At 53.1% G+C, this 24450-nt stretch overlaps 2 protein-coding genes across 2 annotated transcripts; both read left to right on the top strand.

Annotated features, from left to right (window-relative positions):
- The first annotated feature begins 3744 nt into the window (after positions 1 to 3744).
- Positions 3745 to 10470, top strand: LOC142420747 (uncharacterized). The gene is made up of 10 exons (XM_075524960.1): positions 3745 to 3874; positions 3971 to 4059; positions 4473 to 4634; positions 5539 to 5796; positions 5926 to 6120; positions 6875 to 7028; positions 7523 to 7749; positions 8560 to 8773; positions 9255 to 9683; positions 10181 to 10470. Exons 1-10 carry the CDS (start codon positions 3745 to 3747, stop codon positions 10468 to 10470), a joined length of 2148 nt encoding a protein of 715 aa, XP_075381075.1.
- A 6247-nt stretch (positions 10471 to 16717) lies between these two features.
- Positions 16718 to 23441, top strand: LOC142420746 (uncharacterized). Its single transcript, XM_075524959.1, has 10 exons — positions 16718 to 16847; positions 16944 to 17032; positions 17442 to 17603; positions 18508 to 18765; positions 18895 to 19089; positions 19844 to 19997; positions 20492 to 20718; positions 21529 to 21742; positions 22224 to 22652; positions 23152 to 23441. The coding sequence occupies exons 1-10, from the start codon at positions 16718 to 16720 to the stop codon at positions 23439 to 23441; spliced, it is 2148 nt and encodes a 715-aa protein (XP_075381074.1).
- The last annotated feature ends 1009 nt before the right edge of the window (positions 23442 to 24450 follow it).

Here is a 24450-nt window from a genome sequence, read left to right as displayed (position 1 = left end):
GATGCCTGCTGGCCGATGGTCGTTTATTGGAACTGTTTACCATAAAGCCGTTGAGATGATGCCGATACTTTGTTCTTGCACCACACCGGACCTTGTTGAGGCAAATGCCCACAGGCCCGTAGAGCTACTTGCATGCAGAGAAGTGGGTCAAAGTCAGCTGTAGGGAGCCTTGAACGAGAGACGGAAATGATAGCTAGCACAGAAACCTGCCCCTGGCCAGATCTGCTGCCATTTCTGACCACTGCTGCCGTTGCCGTATCTGCAGCGTGCCATTGCTGGGGCCTGTGCAGCACTAAGAGCTTGGTGGTTTATTTGTGTTTGTATGCAAGTCTTCCCAGACCGGGAGTGCGCTACATGTGGGCTCAGCTCCGTGGCCTGGCACCCTCTGCTCTTCCCATGGGAAGCCGCCCCATTCTTCCCACCTTGTCCTGCCCTCCTGCGCGGTGTGGGCACAGATGGCCGAGGTCCTTGGCTCCTGTTTCTGTTTAGGGAATTATGGCTGGGGCTTGGCACATCCGTTGATGGAGTGATTTGACCCTAACTTGAGGAGAGGAGAGGCCTACGTCAGCTCCTTTAAGGAGCTGTACCAGGTGGTTAGACCAGACAGTGCTGTGGCAATGTATTTTACCTGAGAGCTGCTGGCGCTTTGTTTGAGTCTGCTGAACTGCTGTCTGAGTTAACAGTCTTCCTCCTCTCTTCCAGGTGAGATTAAGAAAGTGTCAGTGAGCTACAAGAAGATCCACTCAGACGTCCCCTATTCTGAGGAAGTTGTGCAGAACTGTATGCAGGAGACCCTGAACTTCTTCTACTTCATCCTAAGAAACAGAGAAGACACGGACTTCATTTTAAAGGACGTTGGCACTCTTGCCATGCGGGGAACAGAAGTGACAATGGCATTTTGCGAAGACTTTTTACTAAGCCTCAACAAGTCTACGTACGCGGTAGAGAAGTTGCTCACTGTAAGTCTATTGTTTTTTCCAGTGCTACTTAGAGTGGGTTTGACATCCCATCAAAGGACTGGGGAACTGAGCCCTGCTGGCCAGCTGTAACCTGCTGGGTCACTCGGGCTAGGCACGGTCTGTAGCAGTGGAAGCTTTCTGTAGTTTCTTTCTTTTATTTGCTATGGTTCAAGGGTGCTGGGAAGTTACGCAGTAGTACTTTTGCTGGGCAAGGAAGGGAAAGCCCTGGCAGGGCCTTGCCATAAATCGGAAAAAGGCCAAAGGAATGGCAGGGGTGATGATGTTCACCCCACACTCTGGACGTGAGGCGGAGGCGCAGAGACACCAAGGCCTTGCTGAGACCAGCCCCTTCGTGGCTGCTGGCACGCTATTGGTGTAGTTCTCCTGGCCTGACGGAAGAGAAGGAGAACCCAGCGTGGCTTCCTCCACGCTGCAGAGGCATGCAGACTCTTTGGGAGTCTTTGGAAGGACTCGGGGGATAACGCCAGCTCGGAACCATTTGCTCTCGGTTCAGCAACAGTTAAAGCAAGCCACCTCACTGCAACCAGCAGCCAGGAACCCAGGCTTGTAATGGGCCTTCCCTTGCGTTTGCCTCCATTGACTTCTTCCCTGGTAAACAAGGAGTCTCCTGCCTGACGCCGTCAGCTCTTGTCCTTGCAAAAAGGCTGGCGACGTTCCTCGCCCTAGCAGACGATATGCTGTGCAGCTTGTTTCAGTAAGGGGCTGAAGCACTTGGCCAGAAGTTTGCGGAGAGGCCGCTAATGCTTGGAGCTATGGAAAGGCCGTTGCGAGCATTGAGTTCCTTTCCCTGGAGTCACGTCAGATGTTTCTGTCCCTGTTGCAGAAGAAATGGGTCATATCGGACAAAGAAGTCAGTCTCTCTCCGAGCTGTTTTGGCCGTGTCTACCAGTTTCCACAGTGAGTATAGTTGTTTCTGCAGCCCTTGTCTGACCAAGCGCAGACGTGCTCAGCTCGTCTTTGGTAGCGCTCCGTCAAATTACTGGTGTGCAGCTAATTTCATCCTTGCTTTTGCTTCGTCTGGAGTTACGCATCCTCCATGACTGATTGTGGTTTGCATTTTACCATTACTCCCATCAGAGGGAACTGGTTTGCTAGGCAGAGGAATTGGGGCAACCCTGCTAACGTTTCATCTGCTCGTTCTCTTTCCATTGGTAGCGACTGCCCAAACATTTAACAGAAATAAGATCCTCATATTTCCGTTGTTTTGAATATAACATGGAAAGCTTCTCTTAGAGGCTCCTCTTCTCAAAGACCAGATGCACGCAAGTCCTCTGTCTGACGTTTCCGTGCCTCCTGTGACACTCACGTGAATCAAAGTATCTCCGGAACGCCTTCTTGGGTCAAGATGGCACGGGAGAGCTGAGGCAAAAAACCAAAACCTCTGCCTAGCGAGGGGCTGCTGAGCCGCTCCTGAGGCCAGCACTGCTCGGGGGTTCCCTTAATGGCCTAGGACATGGGGATGACTCTGTGGAGATACCTTGACATTCATCTGGCAAAGAAGCCCTTTTCTCAGGATGGTGCGTCCTTCCTATTTCCAGGTTTGAGATGAGAGCAGTGCCTCGAAGAGCTTCTCTCACAGACAAGGAGATACTTGGAGAATTCGAGAGTGCTTTGAGCAGCATGGGAGTAAGAGGTAATGCTAGTGACCGATTCCTGGCAGAGAAACACACCGCGGCGTGATTCGATGAGAAAAACGACGCGGAGAACAACTGTGCACGGATTGCTAAGCTGTGCCGAGACCTCGCTTCGCTTTTAAACGTGGGAAGTCTAGCTCCTCGACCTTAATTCCTCAGGAACATCAGAGCTATAACGTGTTTGAGTTGAATGCGCCATGATAGCAAATTTTTTTTATACCGAACACGTATGCAACGCCAAGAGGTTGTTCCCCCAGAAGAGACTGTTAAGCGCCGAGATCTGTCTCCCTCCGAAAGCTGCTGTGCAGAGGAAGGACTAGCTGCAGCAGGAGGAAACTCCGACCGAAGAGGATGATGTGGCTGTCGAGGGTTGAACAGGATCAAGGGCTGGTGTCAGGAAGGGCTTTAGATCTCCCTCCGAGAAAACGGGTCTCGGAAGGAATCCCAGTGAGGCCTCAAACAGCTTCTAACATTGCAGAGCAGATCTGTGCCTCCTCCTGCCTGTTCTGAGAGGTTTTCTCCTTTCACGCTTGCAGCGGCTGTTCATCACACACTGCGCCTTCTGCGAAGGGGCCTTTCTCCAAACCACTTAGCCAGAGCTGCGATGGAGGAAGAAGCAGAGGGGAAAACGGAGGGAAAAGGGCCTCATGGCAGGTGAGACTCTGAAAGGACTCCATTAGAGTGGCCTTGTGCTCTAGTGCTTGTGCGGGATGTTATATAGGCTCATACAATAATGGAGGTTGGAAGGGCTCTCGGGAGGTCCTGGTCCAGCCAGCTGCTCTGAGCAGAGTCAGCTATGAGCTGAGGTCGGACCAGGTTGCTCAGGACTTTATCCAGTCTTGTCTTCAAAGCCTTCAGGGACGGAGACTGCCCAAGCTCTCTGAGAAACCTTTCCTTTGGACCCAGTGTTCGTATTAACTCAGAAGGGCTGTCCACACACGTCACCACACAGTGCATTTCCTTGCTGGATGGGAGGTCCCACAGTATTTGGGACTGCCTTGCAGTGGTCAGTGTAATGGCCAGGAGGGGGATACCAGTATCTCCAGGTGCCTGTCATTGCACAGGATGCAAATCCTCTCTCTGTTCCATCGAGGGGGCCGCATCAGGCCGCGTGTCCCGGAGCCTTCCTCATGGAAGAAGCTCATCTCCTTGATTTCCTCGGTGGCACATCCGAGCGTTACAGCTCAGGGCTATCCCTGTCTTTCCGGGGAAGAGGGGAGGACAACTGGGTGAAGAGAGCTCACTCTGCTGCCGAAGCAGGTGAGCAGCGTGAGCACAGGATGGAGAAGCAGCTCTTCCTGCGCTCACACCAGCTCACCCCCGTGTGTATTTTCAGACTGTTGCCACAACGTGCAGGCACAGAAGGAAGGCAGCACGAAGAAACTCCTTTCGAGAGCCCTGAATTGCCATTGCCTACTTCTGAAGAACACAGGCAGACAGGACAGGTAACGTAATACGGATTGAGGCAATTGTTGCGTCACTTGATTGTAGCAAACCAAGTGGTGGGGATGTCTTAGGAGAAACGGGTACATAGAAAAGTACGCAGATACCGATTCTGAGTAGATCTCTTACTGTGACTCATTTTCCCATTCAATTACCTATTTTGGGTATTGTTCATCTCAGAAAAGGAGCCGTAGGCCTTTTCAAAAGGTAGCTCTTTGATGACGTAGTTCATTGGTCATAACAGAAGGGCTTTCTGGTTGCACCTGTAAGAACTGTTGACAGAAACTGGGAAAAAAGGGAAGATGAGAGAGAGAAGGGCATTATTTACCAAAAAAAAAAAAAAAAAAAAAAAAAAAAAGAAAAAGAAAAGACAGATGAGACTAACTGCTGCTATCGCATTTCTGGTTTCCTGTAGAAAGGACAGTTTGTATTTGGACTGAACAGTAGAAGAAAACTGGAGGCATCCGTGGCCAAAGGGAAGGAGAAGGAAGAGAACAGAGAAGCAGGAAGGGCCACCTTGCCAAAACTGCCTCAAGAGCAAGCTGGGAGAGGAAGCAACAAGATGTGGAGGGCCCAGGTACGGGAGTATCAACAGAGCAGCCTTCTTCTGGTCGGCGTGGCACTGTGGTTTGCACTCTCGCCTGCTCGCTGCTGTGAGGGAGGAATTGCCGGTAGAGGCCAAGGGGCAAAGCGAGCAGCCAGGCAGGGTGAGGGCATCAACGGGCCTGCTCCATCCCTGGAAAGGAGGCCACCTCTGCCCAGGCGCCGGCTCTGGAGCTCGAGCAGGAGCTCTCCCAGTCACATGGCTTGAGCCAGCTCCAGCCGGCAGCGTGGAGGGGGAGAGCTGTCTCTCCAAGTAGCACGGAGAGCACTCCGGCTGTTCTTCATAAGCAAAATGGCCGACATGTTATTTCAGCAGCTCCTTGGTGGCAGGGAGCCAGCATTTTGTGAAATGGCAGGACCCACCTGTTTTTCTGCTGCTCTATGGTTTGCTGATGGCCCTGCGTCCACCCCGCCCCACCCCTCCCAGTTCAGCCAGAAGCACCGCACAACCGGAGGCCCCTGCCCACTACACGCACGGAGGCCGCCCCTTCTGACCACGTCCCACCATGCCTGTTTCCGTACTGTTCTGTGATGGGCTCGGTGCCGTTTTTGGAAACCGCCGCACCCACCTGACCCCAACTCTCAATTCTGCAAGAAGCGCGTCTGTTGTCGCGTAAAGTCGCATCCCACGCGTGAGCAGCGAGGATGTGATCGAGGGTTTGACTAACGTCAAGCCAGAAGTAGTCTTGGAGCGTGGTTTCCAGTGACACCGTTGGAGAAATAGGTATCCAACTGTTGCCTTTAAACTGAAAGCAAGTAGGTGTGGGCCATCCAAATCCAGATGTCACATTGGTTTTGCTCCACCTGTGGCAAGGCCAGCTTCTCCCTTTTTGAAACCAACTTGGGCCACAGATTTCTGTCATTTGTCTGTCTTGCAGCTGCCCCAGGAGGAAGAAGACGGCCTCAGCTCCCCAGAGATCACCTCCGATACAGAAGAGGGCCTACAAATGGCGGAGGCTTGGATTCAGGCGAGGAGGCAGTTTCGAACTGAGCTGGAAAGCTTAGGGGACATTGAAAAATGGCTGGCTCAAAAACCTTCCCTCAGCAATCAAGAAAAAAGATGCTGGCAAAGAATAAAGGCACGCAGAGCAGACAGGAGGGCTGCTGTCAAATCAGCCGTGACCGACAGCCTGGACGTAAGTACGGAAGTGCGTGGGAAATAGCGTCTGCTGTGAAATCAGTAGAGTGACGCCGCTTTACCACACTGGCGGGCATGGGGATCCTGGGTAATGGTGATCTCAGGGTATTTTTCTAATCCTTTTCAGCGCTCACCACCAAAGAGCAGCCAGCCCCGGAAGAAGGGTACCATTCCCCTTATTTGTGCACCATACCCCCAGGCTCTAGTCACGCTGCATAGCCTCCTGCACAAACAGAAGCTGAGGATGGTGGACGTATTCAGGAAGGCTGGTATGGACGGGAGGAAGATCAAGAGAGCAGACTTCGTCACAGTCATCAAGGAGGTACATAGGGAACAGAAAAATAATGAAGAGCTGCAACTCTGCCCTATTTTCCTGCATGCCAACCCAGAGCAAATGGAAGAGCTTCAGCACGGGGCGTTTTTGCTTGCCTTACTCTCAGAGAACGGCTCCCACAAGCTTTGAAAAGCTGAAGGGCAAAGGGAAGGGAAAGCTGCAGAGATGCACCTAGGGCGAGTCCCAGGAGGGAGTGAAGAAACCCACTGCCTCACAGACTTGGAAGACAGTCACTGCTCAGTAACGCGGCTGTCGGGATCCTGCTGTAGACCCTGAACTGGCATCGAATTTCCCCGTGTTGATACTTGGTCTTTCCCCCACCAGGCTCCTACGTCTCCCCAACACTGCACTGCCTCTCAGTACGTGTTTGCACAGCACGGCTCACACTGGGCCTCGCTTTCCACAGGCCGCAGCGTTACAGAGCTGCAAAGAGCACGTTCAGGTTTATTAGGGTTTAGCAGTTCAGACGTTAGCTGATACTCTAGTCCGAGCCAAAATGTCTTCCCGAAACCCAGAGGGCTGGGGAGTTTGGCACAGCAAAAGCCAAGAGCTCTGCGGGGGGCAGCAGAAGTCGGGTCAAGTTGTGAATGCTTGATAAACCCAAGGAAACCTCAGCAGGTTGCCTTTGTGCCGCGCTTCCCTGCAAAAGCATCTCGAACACCAGCAAAGCTCGCCCCTCCCACTCTGGGGCAAGCCTTGATCTTCTGGTGATGCCACTGTCATTCTCTGTTTTGGTTGCCAGACCAAAGTTCCCATCAGCGACAGGGATCTGGAGGACGTGGTCATCTTCTTGACTTCCCCAAAACCGGGGAATTTTATAAGCCCCGAAGACCTGGTTGACTGTCAAAAGCAGTGGCTGGAAATGAAGAAAGGACAATCCCAAGAGACCAAAACAGGTGAGAGGAGAGCACTGGGTTGGGATAGACATCTCCATCCAGACGGGAAATGCCAAAGGGGGTGCAGAATGTGGCTTCTTGAGACCGTTGTCCCAGAGCAGAGTGGCCAGAAGGAGGCTTCTAGGGAAAAGCTGAAGGATCCGGGGGATGTGCAATACCGTCGCCAGCTCAGTTGCTGGAGACAGGTTATCCGGTCTTTCAGGTTGGGATCAAAGTCTGAACCCTGCAGTTTAACATCCTGTACTGGACTTTGCTTGTTAGCATTCATCATCCAGCCCATCCAAAGCAGGCCCTTTCTCTAGCTGTTGGTGGCAGCTGGAAAACACCGATTCAGAACAGCTTATTCTTTAGTAAGCTCTGTTGGGAGTTCCAGTCAGCACAACGTGCCAAACCCCTTTGTCTTAAACATGGATCGGATGTTCCTTTCTGCTCTGCTCTAACGTGGCTTCTCTGGGCTTTTTGTTTGTTTGTTTGTTTTTTTTAACCTGTCCTAGGTGTAGAAGCTCAGTTCCAGAAAGCCACCTGCAGACCTGCCACTGATCCACCTTCTGCTGGGGACACAGCCAGACAGATGAAGCCTCATGCTCCTACCAAGCCTGAAAGAAAATTAATACACTTGGACGTTCCACCAGTCAATGCCGAGCCAGAACGACGACATCTGAGCTGTGATGAAATGGAAGAGATTGGAAAACTCTTAAGAGAGAGGAGGCGGTGGGAGAAGGTACTGTGTATGTGGCAGGAGAACAAGCGCACCTGCGTGCCTTGGCGAATGTGGTTTAGAGGACAGTGCAGCAGTAAAGGAAAGGGCAAGGGGTTATTGTGCGTGTTAGCTTCTCAGTAGTCCCTTGACCACATGGTGCCTCGCAGCTGAGGTGCTGCTACAAGCCGTCTCAGACACTTCGTTTGGCTTCTGAACACTCTGGTGAGAGAAACACTTTTTCTGGGTAGCTGCCTAGGAGAAGAAGGAGGAGGAGGAGGAGGAGGAGAAGTTGAAGCAGTTTCTGGGTCTGGGGACGGAGTCGTCTTCTGATCATCTAGTCGGCCTGTCCACCAGACTGTGATTTGTCCCTTACGGTGCTGATAAGCACTTTGTCCTGTTCGGTTGTGAGGCGCAGTGCAAGGCAGTCCAATGGAAGTGCAAGAGTGACTCGCTCATTCGCTCGCTCCCAGGTGTTTTCTTTGGAGCATCTTGGGTTGGATGAACTCTGGCAGAATCCAGGGCTACCTCCTCTTGCCAATGTGCTGCCCTACAGTCACGGGCTATGGGGAGAGACTTTCTTCGTCTGAGGCACCTGTGCCCGGTGTGCTGCTCTTCTGCTAAAGCCCTCCAGGGAGTATCTGTCTGAGGACCCAGCTCTGGATGAGAACTGCACTCTCAGAGGAGTGCCTGTCCCTGCGATCCCACTGCGGGGTGCCGACTCCCGTTTGCACACACTTTTGAGATGAATCCCTGCCTGTAGCTTCTCTGCAGGGAATGCAGCAACTCCAGGGCCTCACTGAATGCTAATCGGGACCTGCCCTTTATTTGCAGAACAAAGACAGCCCGATAGAACGGAAAGAAAAGTGCCGGATGGTGAGATCTGGGGATGGCCCCGTTGACGAGCACTGCCTGCCCTCAACTGTAGAGGCTGACTTGGGAGAACTGGTTGACCGATACCGCAGGAATGCCGTCAGGAGCTATCTGAAGAGCTCCAGGCTGTGCAAAGAGCGCGATGTTCACATCACCGACCCAACGCTGCAGAAAGGTAAAGCAAAGAGCAAGGGCCTGATGTGAATGCGCTACATCTGACAAGTTCATGTCTCTTCCCGAGCCCAGAAGCGGGACTAACGTCAGGGGGCGCTGCCATTAATGGAGCATGTTTGCAGCCCTCGGAGAACCGTGGCAGATGCTGCCAGTTAGGATCAGCAATATCACCAGCAGGGCCAGAGCAGGGCTGAGATGTCAAAGGGTGCTGCAGATCAGCCAGGGCCCCGTCCCGTTGCCCCTGGGATGGTAGTCAGGTTCAACCGAGAGTGCAGCTCACGAGGCAAGTTCGTGGCGATGGGGCAGGTCCGAAGTCAAGCCCAGAAGTCAGACCATAGTCAGGATCGGGGCGGGTCCATAGCCAGGAACAGACGTGGCTGTGGCTCAGCTGAAGGCTGCTACGCCTGCAACATGTGAGCTGGAACGGGGCTCCTGATGCCAGGGCGAGGCATGACTGTTTTCTCTGTGCACTTTGGCAACAGCCCTGCTGCATCCAGGAGACAAGATCATCAAGGAGGGAGAAGACATAAGGAAGATCAGGCAGCCTGGAGGATACTACAGCGCAGGACGTGCTGATGCTCCATCGCCTGGGAGCACCTCCAGACCAGGAACTGCATCTGGAAGCCAGGCCAAGGAGATGGAAAATAGGTTTGTTCAAAGAGGACTTAAGATCAGTCCCCTCCTGCTGCCCCCGCTGTGCATCACCCCTCTGTGCTCAGTGCCCACGGTGTCAGAGGCAGTACCAAGGTACTGGAGTGAACCATTAGGACGCTGCAAGGGAGCAGCGAGCGAGAGCGAAGAGGTGGATCCTCTTCTCAGCTACACGGCCACTCCTGTGTTTTACCTAAGTCATTGCGTTGCAGTGGTGCCGCTGAACACTTTGTGGTGCCTGGCGGGAGCCTCGCAGACTAGTTGGGACTAGCTCTGTGCCCTGAACTACGGAGGTGACAAAACCTCTCCTCAGACCGACCCAGCGCTTGTCTGAAATCCCCTCAGAGAATGTTTATTCTTGTGGAAGAAAGACAATCCTGAAGAGCCGAGCTTTGGAGAAGCTTTTGGAGAGAGAGAAACATTGCAAAGCAGAGCACAATCTTCTTCGTTTATCTCTTTAACTAAGTGTTTAGATGCTACAGTGATGGGCAACATACCAGCTCTTCAGATAGCTTCACAAGCTGGCATTTCCAGTGTCACTCATGTCTAATAAGGACCGACACGGTCTGCACAGGTGTGGCAGAGCTTCCCAGGGCCGGGAAGCCCGGATAGCTGGTTCTTGTCGGGCTCACTTTTGCCCTTACTAGGAGAAGCAGTGAAACTGCCCAGAATTTTATTTCTGTAAAGCATGCTATTCTCTCTCATTTTTTCTCCACCCCCCCCCCCCCCCCCTTTTTCCCCCCTCCTTTTTTCACAGGCATCTTCAGGGGAATAAGCTGCAAAAGTCAAGTGACAATAACTTCTGGCCAGGTCATCTCCTGGACAAGCTATGCCTTTACTTTCCTGAAAAGCAGCATGACAGGGCACACGCCTTGTTCAGCTATGTTCATCCAACCAGGCCCGCCTACCATGGCATCTAAAGCCCTGACTGCGGCTAGCTCCTCAGCGAGCCAGGACACTCGGCCTCTGGAGGCACTGCCTTCAAGAAGACCCGTTCCACCTGAAGCTCTTCTCCAAGCAGCAGGAGATGTGTGCACAGCGTTGTGACCCCTCTGTCAGCTCATGGGATCTGGGCCCCGCTTCTGGATAACAGAAATGTATTAAATAAAGAGCGTATACTCAAGCTGAAGGCGTGGGAGGGGAACATGGCTTGTGAGAGGTCTCCCTCCTGGGGGACCCCTTGAAACACCTTCCCTTCCCCAAGGAAATGTTTCTGTCCTGCTTTTTGAACAAGAATTCGCCACGCCACAGGCAAGCAACCTGTGGCGTAGCTGCCAGGGACAGGAAGCAGGCAAATCTGAGCATCAGACAGCTGGGCTGTAGGAAAAGGGAGCTGAAGCATTTTGTGAGAGGTACCTAGTCGGGGGGGGAGCGCTGCCAGATGACAAACTACCAGCTAGAGCCAGGCCAGCTGGAATTCCCTCTGCCACCCGCTCCTGCCTCCAGATAACCACATGCAGGATTTTCAGACAGTGGAACTGATCTTTAATTCTTCGAAGAAAGTCTACGCTTCCATTCATGTTGCACAGAGATAAAGCGGTATCTCTGTCATGGTCGCAATATACTCAGTACTGAACTGGAGGGAGGAAAATGGGATGTCCTTTATGACTGCGGGCACCAGAGTTTTACTTGCAAACAAAGAGGTGGCCCTTGCTTGAGCAGGGGGGTTGGACCAGATGTCCTCCAGAGGTCCCTTCCCACCTCAACCAACCAGTGCGTGATCGTGTGATTCTGTGTCCCCATTTCCGTCGTTTGGTGACGTCTCGGAGGCTCTCCCTGCCCCACGCTCTCCTCGGGGAGCGAGCATTGGGTGTGCGTTTTAGGGAGCAGCCCCCTTCTCACTGCAGGCCCAAACCCGGCCAGGTCAGCGGGCGTGGGGGTGATGGTGGGCGTCCCTTTGTGACCCCAGCCTGTGTCACAGAGCCCCTCCTCATCACAGCCCCGCGCCCCAGGCCCTCCCTTCACCTCCCCGCGAGGCCTCGGTGAGCCCTCAGATCCGGGGGAGGCGAGAAATCTCTCCTGTACCTCAGAGACGCAGAGGACACAGGGGGGCGGTGGGACAGCTGTTTGGTGAAGCACAAGCGAGGACATGGGCGAGGGGGGGCTTCCCAGTAGGAGACATCAAAATCCTTCCCCCAGCAGCCTCACGTGCTGACCCGAAGCAAGAAGATGACAAACCTGGGAGCGCTGATCACCAACATCGAGCTCTGCAGCACGGTTGACGGCTGCAGCACAATCACGTTTCCCACCCTCAAGAAGCTTTCCGTCAACGGTAAGGCCTTTGGGAGCTCTCTGACGAGCACTGCTGCAGACAAGATGAACGGCACGAATCGTTGTGGGAAGTGGGGTTTGTCCCTGCGGGGGAGGGCCTCTGGGGACACCCTGAGCCCCGCAGAGTCCGGTGCACGCAGCACCCTCCCCTTGCCTCCCCATGGGCGGAAGTCCCATGGACGGGTTTCCCTCAGCAGCGGGTCACACTCGGGGATCTGGCTCTGAAGGGAAAAAGATCCTGTTGGAAGAAGGCTGAGGCCAGTCAAAGATTCGGCCCCTGTCACAGATGGATTTACCCTGTGAGGCGTGTTGGAGCACACTTGCATCTGCCGTCTCCTTGTCTACAGGTGTGCTGACGGGCCGTGAGCTGGCTGACTTAGAGCCTGACATGTCTTTGCCTTGCTTTCCAGATGTCGTTACTATTTGGAGCAGTGTGTCTAAGCATGTTCGGCAACAGCTCCTGCAGACAAAGGTGGGATCCGACCCTACCCCTCCCCTCGCCCAGACGGCTTCAGGGGTCCCGGCAGCCCTGTGCCGGCAAGTGCCATTGTTCTTCCCAGAACTGCACGGCGATGTGCAGATTTGCCACAAATGTGCCAAAGAGCCGCTTCTCCGTAAATTGAGAGACATAAAATAAATTAAGGAAAAAAAAAAAGGAACATAAAAATATATTTTTTTTATATACGCAATATAGAAATACAGAAATAAAAATGTGGTTGAGGTGTGCAAAAGTGGTGTGCACCAGGCGTCGGCAGGGCACGAGGCCACCCCCCCTTGCAAGCTCTCCCAAGTCCTCCCTCTGTTTTTCAGCCTACAAATGCTTGCCCTTCTCTTCTTTTTGCAGCCTCAGGCTGTCAGCATAACAGGACTGGGGACATTTCATATTCAAAAATGGCGCTCTTTTGAAAACGGCGAGGTGCTCACGTTTCAGAGACCTCTCTTTTTGCTGTCCGCGACTGTTGCAGAGATCCGTGAGCTGCGACATGCTTCGGTACCTGTTCCTGGTAAGAAGAGCAATGAATGAAAGTCTGTGTTTTCCCTTACGTCCATATATTTGGGGTTTATGCTGGTTGCTGTTTAGAAGCGGTGATGGACACATGAGAGGCCTTCAGAAGGCCCTGAGAACAACCTCCGTGGGACGACGCAAACAGCCCACCAAGTAGCAATGCCTAGAAAGGGGTCCTTTCTTTTGGACTAGTTTTTATTAAGGCTGTACAAAGCCTCTCCGCGATCTGCTTTAGCAACTGGCTTCGTGCCAGCCACCTTTATCGATTGGTGGGATGCCTGCTGGCCGATGGTCGTTTATTGGAACTGTTTACCATAAAGCCGTTGAGATGATGCCGATACTTTGTTCTTGCACCACACCGGACCTTGTTGAGGCAAATGCCCACAGGCCCGTAGAGCTACTTGCATGCAGAGAAGTGGGTCAAAGTCAGCTGTAGGGAGCCTTGAACGAGAGACGGAAATGATAGCTAGCACAGAAACCTGCCCCTGGCCAGATCTGCTGCCATTTCTGACCACTGCTGCCGTTGCCGTATCTGCAGCGTGCCATTGCTGGGGCCTGTGCAGCACTAAGAGCTTGGTGGTTTATTTGTGTTTGTATGCAAGTCTTCCCAGACCGGGAGTGCGCTACATGTGGGCTCAGCTCCGTGGCCTGGCACCCTCTGCTCTTCCCATGGGAAGCCGCCCCATTCTTCCCACCTTGTCCTGCCCTCCTGCGCGGTGTGGGCACAGATGGCCGAGGTCCTTGGCTCCTGTTTCTGTTTAGGGAATTATGGCTGGGGCTTGGCACATCCGTTGATGGAGTGATTTGACCCTAACTTGAGGAGAGGAGAGGCCTACGTCAGCTCCTTTAAGGAGCTGTACCAGGTGGTTAGACCAGACAGTGCTGTGGCAATGTATTTTACCTGAGAGCTGCTGGCGCTTTGTTTGAGTCTGCTGAACTGCTGTCTGAGTTAACAGTCTTCCTCCTCTCTTCCAGGTGAGATTAAGAAAGTGTCAGTGAGCTACAAGAAGATCCACTCAGACGTCCCCTATTCTGAGGAAGTTGTGCAGAACTGTATGCAGGAGACCCTGAACTTCTTCTACTTCATCCTAAGAAACAGAGAAGACACGGACTTCATTTTAAAGGACGTTGGCACTCTTGCCATGCGGGGAACAGAAGTGACAATGGCATTTTGCGAAGACTTTTTACTAAGCCTCAACAAGTCTACGTACGCGGTAGAGAAGTTGCTCACTGTAAGTCTATTGTTTTTTCCAGTGCTACTTAGAGTGGGTTTGACATCCCATCAAAGGACTGGGGAACTGAGCCCTGCTGGCCAGCTGTAACCTGCTGGGTCACTCGGGCTAGGCACGGTCTGTAGCAGTGGAAGCTTTCTGTAGTTTCTTTCTTTTATTTGCTATGGTTCAAGGGTGCTGGGAAGTTACGCAGTAGTACTTTTGCTGGGCAAGGAAGGGAAAGCCCTGGCAGGGCCTTGCCATAAATCGGAAAAAGGCCAAAGGAATGGCAGGGGTGATGATGTTCACCCCACACTCTGGACGTGAGGCGGAGGCGCAGAGACACCAAGGCCTTGCTGAGACCAGCCCCTTCGTGGCTGCTGGCACGCTATTGGTGTAGTTCTCCTGGCCTGACGGAAGAGAAGGAGAACCCAGCGTGGCTTCCTCCACGCTGCAGAGGCATGCAGACTCTTTGGGAGTCTTTGGAAGGACTCGGGGGATAACGCCAGCTCGGAACCATTTGCTCTCGGTTCAGCAACAGTTAAAGCAAGCCACCTCACTGCAACCAGCAGCCAGGAACCCAGGCTTGTAATGGGCCTTCCCTTGCGTTTGCCTCCATTGACTTCTTCCCTGGTAAACAAGGAGTCTCCTGCCTGACGCCGTCAGCTCTTGTCCTTGCAAAAAGGCTGGCGACGTTCCTCGCCCTAGCAGACGATATGCTGTGCAGCTTGTTTCAGTAAGGGGCTGAAGCACTTGGCCAGAAGTTTGCGGAGAGGCCGCTAATGCTTGGAGCTATGGAAAGGCCGTTGCGAGCATTGAGTTCCTTTCCCTGGAGTCACGTCAGATGTTTCTGTCCCTGTTGCAGAAGAAATGGGTCATATCGGACAAAGAAGTCAGTCTCTCTCCGAGCTGTTTTGGCCGTGTCTACCAGTTTCCACAGTGAGTATAGTTGTTTCTGCAGCCCTTGTCTGACCAAGCGCAGACGTGCTCAGCTCGTCTTTGGTAGCGCTCCGTCAAATTACTGGTGTGCAGCTAATTTCATCCTTGCTTTTGCTTCGTCTGGAGTTACGCATCCTCCATGACTGATTGTGGTTTGCATTTTACCATTACTCCCATCAGAGGGAACTGGTTTGCTAGGCAGAGGAATTGGGGCAACCCTGCTAACGTTTCATCTGCTCGTTCTCTTTCCATTGGTAGCGACTGCCCAAACATTTAACAGAAATAAGATCCTCATATTTCCGTTGTTTTGAATATAACATGGAAAGCTTCTCTTAGAGGCTCCTCTTCTCAAAGACCAGATGCACGCAAGTCCTCTGTCTGACGTTTCCGTGCCTCCTGTGACACTCACGTGAATCAAAGTATCTCCGGAACGCCTTCTTGGGTCAAGATGGCACGGGAGAGCTGAGGCAAAAAACCAAAACCTCTGCCTAGCGAGGGGCTGCTGAGCCGCTCCTGAGGCCAGCACTGCTCGGGGGTTCCCTTAATGGCCTAGGACATGGGGATGACTCTGTGGAGATACCTTGACATTCATCTGGCAAAGAAGCCCTTTTCTCAGGATGGTGCGTCCTTCCTATTTCCAGGTTTGAGATGAGAGCAGTGCCTCGAAGAGCTTCTCTCACAGACAAGGAGATACTTGGAGAATTCGAGAGTGCTTTGAGCAGCATGGGAGTAAGAGGTAATGCTAGTGACCGATTCCTGGCAGAGAAACACACCGCGGCGTGATTCGATGAGAAAAACGACGCGGAGAACAACTGTGCACGGATTGCTAAGCTGTGCCGAGACCTCGCTTCGCTTTTAAACGTGGGAAGTCTAGCTCCTCGACCTTAATTCCTCAGGAACATCAGAGCTATAACGTGTTTGAGTTGAATGCGCCATGATAGCAAATTTTTTTTATACCGAACACGTATGCAACGCCAAGAGGTTGTTCCCCCAGAAGAGACTGTTAAGCGCCGAGATCTGTCTCCCTCCGAAAGCTGCTGTGCAGAGGAAGGACTAGCTGCAGCAGGAGGAAACTCCGACCGAAGAGGATGATGTGGCTGTCGAGGGTTGAACAGGATCAAGGGCTGGTGTCAGGAAGGGCTTTAGATCTCCCTCCGAGAAAACGGGTCTCGGAAGGAATCCCAGTGAGGCCTCAAACAGCTTCTAACATTGCAGAGCAGATCTGTGCCTCCTCCTGCCTGTTCTGAGAGGTTTTCTCCTTTCACGCTTGCAGCGGCTGTTCATCACACACTGCGCCTTCTGCGAAGGGGCCTTTCTCCAAACCACTTAGCCAGAGCTGCGATGGAGGAAGAAGCAGAGGGGAAAACGGAGGGAAAAGGGCCTCATGGCAGGTGAGACTCTGAAAGGACTCCATTAGAGTGGCCTTGTGCTCTAGTGCTTGTGCGGGATGTTATATAGGCTCATACAATAATGGAGGTTGGAAGGGCTCTCGGGAGGTCCTGGTCCAGCCAGCTGCTCTGAGCAGAGTCAGCTATGAGCTGAGGTCGGACCAGGTTGCTCAGGACTTTATCCAGTCTTGTCTTCAAAGCCTTCAGGGACGGAGACTGCCCAAGCTCTCTGAGAAACCTTTCCTTTGGACCCAGTGTTCGTATTAACTCAGAAGGGCTGTCCACACACGTCACCACACAGTGCATTTCCTTGCTGGATGGGAGGTCCCACAGTATTTGGGACTGCCTTGCAGTGGTCAGTGTAATGGCCAGGAGGGGGATACCAGTATCTCCAGGTGCCTGTCATTGCACAGGATGCAAATCCTCTCTCTGTTCCATCGAGGGGGCCGCATCAGGCCGCGTGTCCCGGAGCCTTCCTCATGGAAGAAGCTCATCTCCTTGATTTCCTCGGTGGCACATCCGAGCGTTACAGCTCAGGGCTATCCCTGTCTTTCCGGGGAAGAGGGGAGGACAACTGGGTGAAGAGAGCTCACTCTGCTGCCGAAGCAGGTGAGCAGCGTGAGCACAGGATGGAGAAGCAGCTCTTCCTGCGCTCACACCAGCTCACCCCCGTGTGTATTTTCAGACTGTTGCCACAACGTGCAGGCACAGAAGGAAGGCAGCACGAAGAAACTCCTTTCGAGAGCCCTGAATTGCCATTGCCTACTTCTGAAGAACACAGGCAGACAGGACAGGTAACGTAATACGGATTGAGGCAATTGTTGCGTCACTTGATTGTAGCAAACCAAGTGGTGGGGATGTCTTAGGAGAAACGGGTACATAGAAAAGTACGCAGATACCGATTCTGAGTAGATCTCTTACTGTGACTCATTTTCCCATTCAATTACCTATTTTGGGTATTGTTCATCTCAGAAAAGGAGCCGTAGGCCTTTTCAAAAGGTAGCTCTTTGATGACGTAGTTCATTGGTCATAACAGAAGGGCTTTCTGGTTGCACCTGTAAGAACTGTTGACAGAAACTGGGAAAAAAGGGAAGATGAGAGAAAGGGCATTATTTACCAAAAAAAAAAAAAAAAAAAAAAAAAAAAGAAAAAGAAAAGACAGATGAGACTAACTGCTGCTATCGCATTTCTGGTTTCCTGTAGAAAGGACAGTTTGTATTTGGACTGAACAGTAGAAGAAAACTGGAGGCATCCGTGGCCAAAGGGAAGGAGAAGGAAGAGAACAGAGAAGCAGGAAGGGCCACCTTGCCAAAACTGCCTCAAGAGCAAGCTGGGAGAGGAAGCAACAAGATGTGGAGGGCCCAGGTACGGGAGTATCAACAGAGCAGCCTTCTTCTGGTCGGCGTGGCACTGTGGTTTGCACTCTCGCCTGCTCGCTGCTGTGAGGGAGGAATTGCCGGTAGAGGCCAAGGGGCAAAGCGAGCAGCCAGGCAGGGTGAGGGCATCAACGGGCCTGCTCCATCCCTGGAAAGGAGGCCACCTCTGCCCAGGCGCCGGCTCTGGAGCTCGAGCAGGAGCTCTCCCAGTCACATGGCTTGAGCCAGCTCCAGCCGGCAGCGTGGAGGGGGAGAGCTGTCTCTCCAAGTAGCACGGAGAGCACTCCGGCTGTTCTTCATAAGCAAAATGGCCGACATGTTATTTCAGCAGCTCCTTGGTGGCAGGGAGCCAGCATTTTGTGAAATGGCAGGACCCACCTGTTTTTCTGCTGCTCTATGGTTTGCTGATGGCCCTGCGTCCACCCCGCCCCACCCCTCCCAGTTCAGCCAGAAGCACCGCACAACCGGAGGCCCCTGCCCACTACACGCACGGAGGCCGCCCCTTCTGACCACGTCCCACCATGCCTGTTTCCGTACTGTTCTGTGATGGGCTCGGTGCCGTTTTTGGAAACCGCCGCACCCACCTGACCCCAACTCTCAATTCTGCAAGAAGCGCGTCTGTTGTCGCGTAAAGTCGCATCCCACGCGTGAGCAGCGAGGATGTGATCGAGGGTTTGACTAACGTCAAGCCAGAAGTAGTCTTGGAGCGTGGTTTCCAGTGACACCGTTGGAGAAATAGGTATCCAACTGTTGCCTTTAAACTGAAAGCAAGTAGGTGTGGGCCATCCAAATCCAGATGTCACATTGGTTTTGCTCCACCTGTGGCAAGGCCAGCTTCTCCCTTTTTGAAACCAACTTGGGCCACAGATTTCTGTCATTTGTCTGTCTTGCAGCTGCCCCAGGAGGAAGAAGACGGCCTCAGCTCCCCAGAGATCACCTCCGATACAGAAGAGGGCCTACAAATGGCGGAGGCTTGGATTCAGGCGAGGAGGCAGTTTCGAACTGAGCTGGAAAGCTTAGGGGACATTGAAAAATGGCTGGCTCAAAAACCTTCCCTCAGCAATCAAGAAAAAAGATGCTGGCAAAGAATAAAGGCACGCAGAGCAGACAGGAGGGCTGCTGTCAAATCAGCCGTGACCGACAGCCTGGACGTAAGTACGGAAGTGCGTGGGAAATAGCGTCTGCTGTGAAATCAGTAGAGTGACGCCGCTTTACCACACTGGCGGGCATGGGGATCCTGGGTAATGGTGATCTCAGGGTATTTTTCTAATCCTTTTCAGCGCTCACCACCAAAGAGCAGCCAGCCCCGGAAGAAGGGTACCATTCCCCTTATTTGTGCACCATACCCCCAGGCTCTAGTCACGCTGCATAGCCTCCTGCACAAACAGAAGCTGAGGATGGTGGACGTATTCAGGAAGGCTGGTATGGACGGGAGGAAGATCAAGAGAGCAGACTTCGTCACAGTCATCAAGGAGGTACATAGGGAACAGAAAAATAATGAAGAGCTGCAACTCTGCCCTATTTTCCTGCATGCCAACCCAGAGCAAATGGAAGAGCTTCAGCACGGGGCGTTTTTGCTTGCCTTACTCTCAGAGAACGGCTCCCACAAGCTTTGAAAAGCTGAAGGGCAAAGGGAAGGGAAAGCTGCAGAGATGCACCTAGGGCGAGTCCCAGGAGGGAGTGAAGAAACCCACTGCCTCACAGACTTGGAAGACAGTCACTGCTCAGTAACGCGGCTGTCGGGATCCTGCTGCAGACCCTGAACTGGCATCGAATTTCCCCGTGTTGATACTTGGTCTTTCCCCCACCAGGCTCCTACGTCTCCCCAACACTGCACTGCCTCTCAGTACGTGTTTGCACAGCACGGCTCACACTGGGCCTCGCTTTCCACAGGCCGCAGCGTTACAGAGCTGCAAAGAGCACGTTCAGGTTTATTAGGGTTTAGCAGTTCAGACGTTAGCTGATACTCTAGTCCGAGCCAAAATGTCTTCCCGAAACCCAGAGGGCTGGGGAGTTTGGCACAGCAAAAGCCAAGAGCTCTGCGGGGGGCAGCAGAAGTCGGGTCAAGTTGTGAATGCTTGATAAACCCAAGGAAACCTCAGCAGGTTGCCTTTGTGCCGCGCTTCCCTGCAAAAGCATCTCGAACACCAGCAAAGCTCGCCCCTCCCACTCTGGGGCAAGCCTTGATCTTCTGGTGATGCCACTGTCATTCTCTGTTTTGGTTGCCAGACCAAAGTTCCCATCAGCGACAGGGATCTGGAGGACGTGGTCATCTTCTTGACTTCCCCAAAACCGGGGAATTTTATAAGCCCCGAAGACCTGGTTGACTGTCAAAAGCAGTGGCTGGAAATGAAGAAAGGACAATCCCAAGAGACCAAAACAGGTGAGAGGAGAGCACTGGGTTGGGATAGACATCTCCATCCAGACGGGAAATGCCAAAGGGGGTGCAGAATGTGGCTTCTTGAGACCGTTGTCCCAGAGCAGAGTGGCCAGAAGGAGGCTTCTAGGGAAAAGCTGAAGGATCCGGGGGATGTGCAATACCGTCGCCAGCTCAGTTGCTGGAGACAGGTTATCCGGTCTTTCAGGTTGGGATCAAAGTCTGAACCCTGCAGTTTAACATCCTGTACTGGACTTTGCTTGTTAGCATTCATCATCCAGCCCATCCAAAGCAGGCCCTTTCTCTAGCTGTTGGTGGCAGCTGGAAAACACCGATTCAGAACAGCTTATTCTTTAGTAAGCTCTGTTGGGAGTTCCAGTCAGCACAACGTGCCAAACCCCTTTGTCTTAAACATGGATCGGATGTTCCTTTCTGCTCTGCTCTAACGTGGCTTCTCTGGGCTTTTTGTTTGTTTGTTTGTTTTTTTTAACCTGTCCTAGGTGTAGAAGCTCAGTTCCAGAAAGCCACCTGCAGACCTGCCACTGATCCACCTTCTGCTGGGGACACAGCCAGACAGATGAAGCCTCATGCTCCTACCAAGCCTGAAAGAAAATTAATACACTTGGACGTTCCACCAGTCAATGCCGAGCCAGAACGACGACATCTGAGCTGTGATGAAATGGAAGAGATTGGAAAACTCTTAAGAGAGAGGAGGCGGTGGGAGAAGGTACTGTGTATGTGGCAGGAGAACAAGCGCACCTGCGTGCCTTGGCGAATGTGGTTTAGAGGACAGTGCAGCAGTAAAGGAAAGGGCAAGGGGTTATTGTGCGTGTTAGCTTCTCAGTAGTCCCTTGACCACATGGTGCCTCGCAGCTGAGGTGCTGCTACAAGCCGTCTCAGACACTTCGTTTGGCTTCTGAACACTCTGGTGAGAGAAACACTTTTTCTGGGTAGCTGCCTAGGAGAAGAAGGAGGAGGAGGAGGAGGAGGAGAAGTTGAAGCAGTTTCTGGGTCTGGGGACGGAGTCGTCTTCTGATCATCTAGTCGGCCTGTCCACCAGACTGTGATTTGTCCCTTACGGTGCTGATAAGCACTTTGTCCTGTTCGGTTGTGAGGCGCAGTGCAAGGCAGTCCAATGGAAGTGCAAGAGTGACTCGCTCATTCGCTCGCTCCCAGGTGTTTTCTTTGGAGCATCTTGGGTTGGATGAACTCTGGCAGAATCCAGGGCTACCTCCTCTTGCCAATGTGCTGCCCTACAGTCACGGGCTATGGGGAGAGACTTTCTTCGTCTGAGGCACCTGTGCCCGGTGTGCTGCTCTTCTGCTAAAGCCCTCCAGGGAGTATCTGTCTGAGGACCCAGCTCTGGATGAGAACTGCACTCTCAGAGGAGTGCCTGTCCCTGCGATCCCACTGCGGGGTGCCGACTCCCGTTTGCACACACTTTTGAGATGAATCCCTGCCTGTAGCTTCTCTGCAGGGAATGCAGCAACTCCAGGGCCTCACTGAATGCTAATCGGGACCTGCCCTTTATTTGCAGAACAAAGACAGCCCGATAGAACGGAAAGAAAAGTGCCGGATGGTGAGATCTGGGGATGGCCCCGTTGACGAGCACTGCCTGCCCTCAACTGTAGAGGCTGACTTGGGAGAACTGGTTGACCGATACCGCAGGAATGCCGTCAGGAGCTATCTGAAGAGCTCCAGGCTGTGCAAAGAGCGCGATGTTCACATCACCGACCCAACGCTGCAGAAAGGTAAAGCAAAGAGCAAGGGCCTGATGTGAATGCGCTACATCTGACAAGTTCATGTCTCTTCCCGAGCCCAGAAGCGGGACTAACGTCAGGGGGCGCTGCCATTAATGGAGCATGTTTGCAGCCCTCGGAGAACCGTGGCAGATGCTGCCAGTTAGGATCAGCAATATCACCAGCAGGGCCAGAGCAGGGCTGAGATGTCAAAGGGTGCTGCAGATCAGCCAGGGCCCCGTCCCGTTGCCCCTGGGATGGTAGTCAGGTTCAACCGAGAGTGCAGCTCACGAGGCAAGTTCGTGGCGATGGGGCAGGTCCGAAGTCAAGCCCAGAAGTCAGACCATAGTCAGGATCGGGGCGGGTCCATAGCCAGGAACAGACGTGGCTGTGGCTCAGCTGAAGGCTGCTACGCCTGCAACATGTGAGCTGGAACGGGGCTCCTGATGCCAGGGCGAGGCATGACTGTTTTCTCTGTGCACTTTGGCAACAGCCCTGCTGCATCCAGGAGACAAGATCATCAAGGAGGGAGAAGACATAAGGAAGATCAGGCAGCCTGGAGGATACTACAGCGCAGGACGTGCTGATGCTCCATCGCCTGGGAGCACCTCCAGACCAGGAACTGCATCTGGAAGCCAGGCCAAGGAGATGGAAAATAGGTTTGTTCAAAGAGGACTTAAGATCAGTCCCCTCCTGCTGCCCCCGCTGTGCATCACCCCTCTGTGCTCAGTGCCCACGGTGTCAGAGGCAGTACCAAGGTACTGGAGTGAACCATTAGGACGCTGCAAGGGAGCAGCGAGCGAGAGCGAAGAGGTGGATCCTCTTCTCAGCTACACGGCCACTCCTGTGTTTTACCTAAGTCATTGCGTTGCAGTGGTGCCGCTGAACACTTTGTGGTGCCTGGCGGGAGCCTCGCAGACTAGTTGGGACTAGCTCTGTGCCCTGAACTACGGAGGTGACAAAACCTCTCCTCAGACCGACCCAGCGCTTGTCTGAAATCCCCTCAGAGAATGTTTATTCTTGTGGAAGAAAGACAATCCTGAAGAGCCGAGCTTTGGAGAAGCTTTTGGAGAGAGAGAAACATTGCAAAGCAGAGCACAATCTTCTTCGTTTATCTCTTTAACTAAGTGTTTAGATGCTACAGTGATGGGCAACATACCAGCTCTTCAGATAGCTTCACAAGCTGGCATTTCCAGTGTCACTCATGTCTAATAAGGACCGACACGGTCTGCACAGGTGTGGCAGAGCTTCCCGGGGCCGGGAAGCCCGGATAGCTGGTTCTTGTCGGGCTCACTTTTGCCCTTACTAGGAGAAGCAGTGAAACTGCCCAGAATTTTATTTCTGTAAAGCATGCTATTCTCTCTCATTTTTTCTCCACCCCCCCCCCCCCCCCCCCTTTTTCCCCCCTCCTTTTTTCACAGGCATCTTCAGGGGAATAAGCTGCAAAAGTCAAGTGACAATAACTTCTGGCCAGGTCATCTCCTGGACAAGCTATGCCTTTACTTTCCTGAAAAGCAGCATGACAGGGCACACGCCTTGTTCAGCTATGTTCATCCAACCAGGCCCGCCTACCATGGCATCTAAAGCCCTGACTGCGGCTAGCTCCTCAGCGAGCCAGGACACTCGGCCTCTGGAGGCACTGCCTTCAAGAAGACCCGTTCCACCTGAAGCTCTTCTCCAAGCAGCAGGAGATGTGTGCACAGCGTTGTGACCCCTCTGTCAGCTCATGGGATCTGGGCCCCGCTTCTGGATAACAGAAATGTATTAAATAAAGAGCGTATACTCAAGCTGAAGGCGTGGGAGGGGAACATGGCTTGTGAGAGGTCTCCCTCCTGGGGGACCCCTTGAAACACCTTCCCTTCCCCAAGGAAATGTTTCTGTCCTGCTTTTTGAACAAGAATTCGCCACGCCACAGGCAAGCAACCTGTGGCGTAGCTGCCAGGGACAGGAAGCAGGCAAATCTGAGCATCAGACAGCTGGGCTGTAGGAAAAGGGAGCTGAAGCATTTTGTGAGAGGTACCTAGTCGGGGGGGGAGCGCTGCCAGATGACAAACTACCAGCTAGAGCCAGGCCAGCTGGAATTCCCTCTGCCACCCGCTCCTGCCTCCAGATAACCACATGCAGGATTTTCAGACAGTGGAACTGATCTTTAATTCTTCGAAGAAAGTCTACGCTTCCATTCATGTTGCACAGAGATAAAGCGGTATCTCTGTCATGGTCGCAATATACTCAGTACTGAACTGGAGGGAGGAAAATGGGATGTCCTTTATGACTGCGGGCACCAGAGTTTTACTTGCAAACAAAGAGGTGGCCCTTGCTTGAGCAGGGGGGTTGGACCAGATGTCCTCCAGAGGTCCCTTCCCACCTCAACCAACCAGTGCGTGATCGTGTGATTCTGTGTCCCCATTTCCGTCGTTTGGTGACGTCTCGGAGGCTCTCCCTGCCCCACGCTCTCCTCGGGGAGCGAGCATTGGGTGTGCGTTTTAGGGAGCAGCCCCCTTCTCACTGCAGGCCCAAACCCGGCCAGGTCAGCGGGCGTGGGGGTGATGGTGGGCGTCCCTTTGTGACCCCAGCCTGTGTCACAGAGCCCCTCCTCATCACAGCCCCGCGCCCCAGGCCCTCCCTTCACCTCCCCGCGAGGCCTCGGTGAGCCCTCAGATCCGGGGGAGGCGAGAAATCTCTCCTGTACCTCAGAGACGCAGAGGACACAGGGGGGCGGT

Source organism: Mycteria americana, chromosome 25 (genome assembly GCF_035582795.1).
Source record: "Mycteria americana isolate JAX WOST 10 ecotype Jacksonville Zoo and Gardens chromosome 25, USCA_MyAme_1.0, whole genome shotgun sequence".
Classification (NCBI taxonomy): Eukaryota; Metazoa; Chordata; class Aves; order Ciconiiformes; family Ciconiidae; genus Mycteria; species Mycteria americana.
Note: the sequence above shows the minus strand (reverse complement) of the source record. Positions and strands in the feature narration are given on the sequence as shown.

Coding starts and splice junctions, on each gene's coding strand:
- LOC142420746 (XM_075524959.1), top strand. CDS start 16,718: ATGGAAGAAGCTCATCTCCTTGATTTCCTCGGTGGCACATCCGAGCGT. Junction 17,604..18,507: donor ACAAGATGTGGAGGGCCCAG/GTACGGGAGTAT, acceptor TCTGTCTTGCAG/CTGCCCCAGGAGGAAGAAGA. Junction 18,766..18,894: donor CCGTGACCGACAGCCTGGAC/GTAAGTACGGAA, acceptor AATCCTTTTCAG/CGCTCACCACCAAAGAGCAG.
- LOC142420747 (XM_075524960.1), top strand. CDS start 3,745: ATGGAAGAAGCTCATCTCCTTGATTTCCTCGGTGGCACATCCGAGCGT. Junction 5,797..5,925: donor CCGTGACCGACAGCCTGGAC/GTAAGTACGGAA, acceptor AATCCTTTTCAG/CGCTCACCACCAAAGAGCAG. Junction 8,774..9,254: donor CGACCCAACGCTGCAGAAAG/GTAAAGCAAAGA, acceptor CTTTGGCAACAG/CCCTGCTGCATCCAGGAGAC.